The 5,475-nt window shown below is 42.0% G+C and overlaps 2 protein-coding genes across 2 annotated transcripts; both read left to right on the top strand.

The window, feature by feature from the left end:
* The first annotated feature begins 2,558 nt into the window (after positions 1–2,558).
* LOC120080976 lies at positions 2,559–3,686 on the top strand. The gene is made up of 2 exons (XM_039035657.1): positions 2,559–2,933; positions 3,042–3,686. Exons 1-2 carry the CDS (start codon positions 2,559–2,561, stop codon positions 3,684–3,686), a joined length of 1,020 nt encoding a protein of 339 aa, XP_038891585.1.
* Positions 3,687–4,204: 518 nt separating this feature from the next.
* Positions 4,205–5,245, top strand: LOC120080975 (microtubule-associated protein RP/EB family member 1-like). The gene is made up of 2 exons (XM_039035656.1): positions 4,205–4,603; positions 4,889–5,245. The coding sequence occupies exons 1-2, from the start codon at positions 4,205–4,207 to the stop codon at positions 5,243–5,245; spliced, it is 756 nt and encodes a 251-aa protein (XP_038891584.1).
* Positions 5,246–5,475: the final 230 nt, after the last annotated feature.

Genomic DNA, 5,475 nt, shown 5'->3' with positions numbered 1-5,475 from the left:
AGCAAACTCATGCAAAAGAAGTTTTATTACTAAATACTGTGGCGTTAACGCATTGTATTGCAGGATTTTTACAAGAAGCTAACACATAGTCAAAAAGTGTCGCAAGGAAAATTCTAACGTATGGGCCATGCGTCGGAGGGAATTCAACACAGAGAAGATACATTGATCCAGGCTGATTGTGTCACATCACCACTTGCAGTATGAGTATCTGCAGCAGGCAGCGTCTAAACAGCTTCCGAGAGTCAGGCGGCTGACCAGGGCATGGACTTTAATGCTGAGCAGGGCATGGACTGTAATGCTGCCCATTCACCAAGTAGACATGACCAACACCTATAAATAGATGAAGTCCCTCCAAAGTTCGCATTCTGTCAAAGTTAGCACATAGAAATTATTAAGATTCTCACTCTCTATAATTAGTGTAGTCATAGTTTAAGCTATGCTATGGTGCCAAGACGATCAAAAGGGTTGAGAACCACCACCACCGCCGGTCAGGGAGCGGAGGAAGCCAAGCTTGAGAAAGATACTTCATCCAACTCCTATACAAGTGATTGTACACAACAGAATTGGTCCAAAGAGATACAAGAGATTGTACTCTATGGCTTGACTCAGTTCATTTCATCTCATTTATCGCTTTCATTGTATTTGATTGAATATTGCTTTTGTAAAGACAATTTGCTTCTTTATAAAATTCATATATTTGATCCATCACATTTTGCCATTGTTTATTTCTTGTTTATGTTGAATGCATTTATACTTTATGCAAAACTTCATTTCAACGCTCAAGCCAACCTGATCAATTGGTAAAAGCTTCTTTAACTTAGATTATTCGAGAGAATAACTAAGCCGCATCAAGTAGGACGCCTAGTACATTTAGAGATAGACTTACTGGTGTCTATTGCATTTTATGTTAGATGCATGCATCCTAGAGATAGGTTTTGTATGTTCTCATTGAGAAGTGTTGAATAAAGTCTAACACATAAACAAAAATAAACAAATCATCCCATCTCATCCATATCACATTCTGGTTTATGTACACTCATCTTAGACCGACGCATACCACTTACATTAAAAGCCATTTTCGCATGATCCATTTAATCACCACTCAACTCTTTTGTATCTTCTGGCACAAGCACAATACTTTAGTGTAAATAACACATTTCTCTTCATACATTTAAGAAAACCCCTACAATAGATACAACACAAGGTCTGCGTTTGTTTAATTGAATCCTTGAGTTCGACTCTGGACTTACTAGGAACCTAAATTGGATTTATATTTGTGTCTGGTTTAGGAAAACTTGAATGTCATTAATAGGAAGGAGTTTCGTGCATTTTGTGCATATCTCTAACGACTAATGTGTTACAAACACATAAACGCATCAAATCATCAACGCACCATTTATACTTAGAACTTATTCTATGCACAGAGGCGATCAGGCTGTCTTTGTTCCCCTATTCTTTGCGTGATGACGCAAAACAATGGGTAAGCTCACTGGAGCGTGGTGAAATCACCACCTGGGAGAAGTTGATGGAAAAATTTATGCAAAAATACTTCCCACCTTCCACCAATGCAAAGAGGCGTCGAGAGATTATGAACTTTGAACTAGAAGAAGCTGAGACCTTAAGAATCGCATGGGAGCGTTTTAAGGGATTGGTCAAAAATTGCCTGAACCATGGACTACACTAACTATCCAAATGGAGACTTTTTATGGTGGATTGAATAGAGCATCGTAGATGGCAGTAGACGCAGCAGCGACTGGTGGAATTATGGATAAATCTTACTCTGAGGCTAAAGAGATATTAGACTGCATTGCCAAACACAACATGGAATGGGTGGACGATATGTATGATGGAAGAGCTGACATGAAGAAAAGATCTCAGAATGTTAATTCTATTGATTCCAACGCAATAGCCACACTTTCTGCACAAGTGGCTACGTTGACCAGCCTTTTGCAGAATATAATGCTCGAAAAAGCATCAAATTAGCAGAAGGTGAATTAGGTAGATGTGTTCGGGCAGCCCATGGTTAGTTGTGTGGGCTGTGGAGATCCTCACTCCTATGCAGATTGCCCACAGAATCCTCTTTCAGTATGTTTCATTAAAAACAACCCATTTTTTAATACATGTAATCCTAGATGGAGAAACCATCTAAATTTTTCTTGGATAGGAGGAAATCATCAGAAGCACCACCCATGGATGAACCAATAGCAAAGGAATGGACCGCCGCCTAAATTTCAACAAACACATTAGCATCACCAATAACCCTTCAATAGAGGAAGACAGGCGTCGAGTTCAGGATCTCCGCTTGAGAACCTATTGAAAGAGTACATAGCCCAGAATGACGCATTGCTGAAAAGCCAAGCATCGTCTATCAGAAACCTGAAAATATAGGTAGGGCAGATAGCGAGTGAGTTGAAGAGCAGGTAGCCTGGAGTTCTACCCAACAATATTGAAACACCTGGGAACAATAATAGGAAGAAACAATGTCACGCGGTGATGTTGCGAAGTGGAAAAGATCTGGAAGAAAGAAGAATGAATCCAAGTAACGCATCACACGTTCAATGGATCAAGAAGAAAGAACGCCTGAGACCAAAAGCCATTCAGAACCCAGTACGTCTAATGCGGGAGAACCTGTGGTGCCACTGAACGCACCATTCCCTAGACGTCTGATGAAGAAGAATGATGAACAACAATTCAAGGGCTTTCTTGAGCCCTTGAGGCAATTGTATATCAACATTCCACTTATAGAAGCCCTGGAGCAGATACCAAAATATGTCAAATTTTTTAAGGACATTTTGACAAAGAAAAGAAGAGTCAGTGAAACGGAAATAATCGCACTAACACAGGAATGCAACGCGTTAGTAAGCAATAGTCTACCAAAGAAACAGAAGGAGCCTGGGAGCTTCACAGTTCCTTACTCAATAGGAGGATTGGATGTGGGTCATGCATTGCGCGATTTCGGAGCTAGCATTAATCTCATGCCTCTCTTAATCTTTAAGAAATTGGGAATTGGCGAAGCATAACCCACTTCCGTTACTCTTCAGCTCGCTGACAGAACGATCAAGTACCCAAAAGGAAGGATTGAAGACGTTCTGGTAAAGGTTGACAACTTCATATTCCCAACAAACTTTATTATCTTGGATTATGAAGCAGATAGGGAGGTACCAATTATCCTTAGACGCCTCTTCTTAGCTATTGGGAAAATTTTAATTAACGTGCATAAAGACGAATTGACTATGCGCGTAGATAATCAAGAGGTGAAGTTTAATGTATTAAATGCATTAAAGTTCACAGATAGTGAAGATTGTCAACTGAAAAGTATTAAATTGCCTGAAGAAGAGACCTATGTATGCGAGGTCCTCGCGTTGGAGGAGAACCTGAAAGAACCAAAGCTGCCAAGTCTGAGTGAGCAACGGACAAAAACAATGCGTCCATCACTTGAGGAACCACCAGAATTCGAGTTGAAACCGTTACCTAGTCACCTGAAATATGCCTTCTTTTTTTTTAGGGAAGTTAAAATCCAGGTGGTCAGGTCCATCATTAAAACAGTCTTTCCATATGAAGCAGTGGAAGTAACACGGGAAGATGGCACCAACGCATTCAAAGTAAATGGCCAAAGAGTGAAGCCATACTTTGAAGATGGACTGGAATGTCAAAAGTCATCCCTCACACTACGCGAAGCCAGTTGAGGCCCGCGTCGAAGCATCCCTGCGTTCGCATCGCCATATATTCCAGGGACGCTTCTTCTATCCTTGTCTTTTTACATTTTTTATTTTACAATGCGTTTGAGTTTGTTGGTTTGTTTGTTTGTCTATGTTTTTAAGATTGATTGTTCTTTGTTTCTACCTTCATAAGTTAGAAATTTTACTTTTCTTTTTTTAAAAGTTGTATACAATTGGGATGAGAATAACGGATGCGTTAGACTCAAGTCTAACGCATGGCCCAGTTGAAGGGACGTGTCTCGAAAACACAAAAGCACTCGAGCGCTTAGAAACCCAAGACGTCCCTTCAGCTTCACATTTATTACGAACGTCAGGTGCCGCCTGACGTCACCCACTATCTTTCTCATCCTATAAAAAGATCGAACGTTTCATTTTCCTTCTTCTTCCTCATTTCTCATTCGAGCCATCTCTGAAACGAAAGAAAAAAAACCCTAGCCTCTTCGTTTCCCTCATCGCTGATCTGCTCAAACTCCTCTCCGGCCACAATGTCGTCTGCATCAGATAGCCAAAACCAAACCATGAGCTACGGGAACAACTCACCAGTAAGTTCCTACTCTTCCTCGTCTGTTTCAATTTCACTTCCCCCGAGCCTTAGAAAAACCTCTAAAGCCCCTGTCCAAATCAAACCCACGCACAGTGGAGCCACTGCCTCTTCCCAGTGGCCGTCTAGGTCAAAACCTACCACAACACCCATAAAACCCCCTTCTAAAACCACCAAAGCCATCGCAACCCTTCCTTCCAAAACTCCTCAACCAAAGCCGAAAACTACCCCTAAGCCAAAGCCCAAAACTCCTTCGAAACTGAGGCAACATTCATCATCTACGGCTACCAGTAAGCCCTACACCAAGCCTGCCCCACCTCCATTCATTCCTAACATAACTCCGGTGGGTGCAACGCATGATCCACTTCCAGCCTACCTTCACAACGCACCGTCACCAGCCGTGCGTCCAGCGCCCCCAGTTTCTGTCTAGCTCTTAGCCACCGTTTATCCAGTCGAATCAGACGCGTCAAGCCAACTGCCGCGTTCACCCATAGTCATATCCTCCCCTAGGTCGCCTCATACTCAATCAGACACCCCTTCACTTACTCCACCTAGACACCTCTCTAACAATCCTGCGTCAAAGCGCAACCCTGAAGAGTTGACGGAATTGGCTTGACTGGACGAGCAGGAAGTTTTTGGTGCTATTTTGGTGAGTCTCAATCAAAGCCAAGAGGAAGACCAAGTGATGCGTTCAGATCCACCTAACGCATCACTTGAAATGGACGAAGCGGAGCGGCACACTATGATGCTTGAAGAGGAATTAGAAGAAGATAGAGAAGAAGAAGAAAGGAGAATTGGCCCATACTCGTATCAATCATGCCAATCCGACGCGAATGAAGGGCCCTTAAAATCAACAAGAGTAACAAGGAAAAGAAAATTAATATTGGAGGAAGAAGATGAGCAATCAGCATCCGGTTCTAAGGATGCAACGCATGGGAGTTGCTCAATGTATGACACATTTAAGAAGGACTTGGAAGACTACTAGCCCACGAGGAAAGGGCAAAAGAAGACAGATCTCCAAAGGGAATTGGAAAATGAATGGAGAAAGCTAACAAGGGAAGCTAAAGAACACACGGTAGGAAAACATAAGGTAACCGACGCATTACCTAAGAAGACCTTGGAAAGAAAGCGTCAATTCAGTGATATACTTTTAGAAAAACGATTCTTTCCCGAGCACTACCCACTGCCAATCTACATAACAGAAACAATAAACGC

This window comes from Benincasa hispida, chromosome 7, assembly GCF_009727055.1.
Source record: "Benincasa hispida cultivar B227 chromosome 7, ASM972705v1, whole genome shotgun sequence".
Lineage (NCBI taxonomy): Eukaryota > Viridiplantae > Streptophyta > Magnoliopsida > Cucurbitales > Cucurbitaceae > Benincasa > Benincasa hispida.
Note: the sequence above shows the minus strand (reverse complement) of the source record. Positions and strands in the feature narration are given on the sequence as shown.

Coding starts and splice junctions, on each gene's coding strand:
- LOC120080976 (XM_039035657.1), top strand. CDS start 2,559: ATGGATCAAGAAGAAAGAACGCCTGAGACCAAAAGCCATTCAGAACCC. Junction 2,934..3,041: donor ACTCAATAGGAGGATTGGAT/GTGGGTCATGCA, acceptor GTTACTCTTCAG/CTCGCTGACAGAACGATCAA.
- LOC120080975 (XM_039035656.1), top strand. CDS start 4,205: ATGTCGTCTGCATCAGATAGCCAAAACCAAACCATGAGCTACGGGAAC. Junction 4,604..4,888: donor TCATTCCTAACATAACTCCG/GTGGGTGCAACG, acceptor CTGGACGAGCAG/GAAGTTTTTGGTGCTATTTT.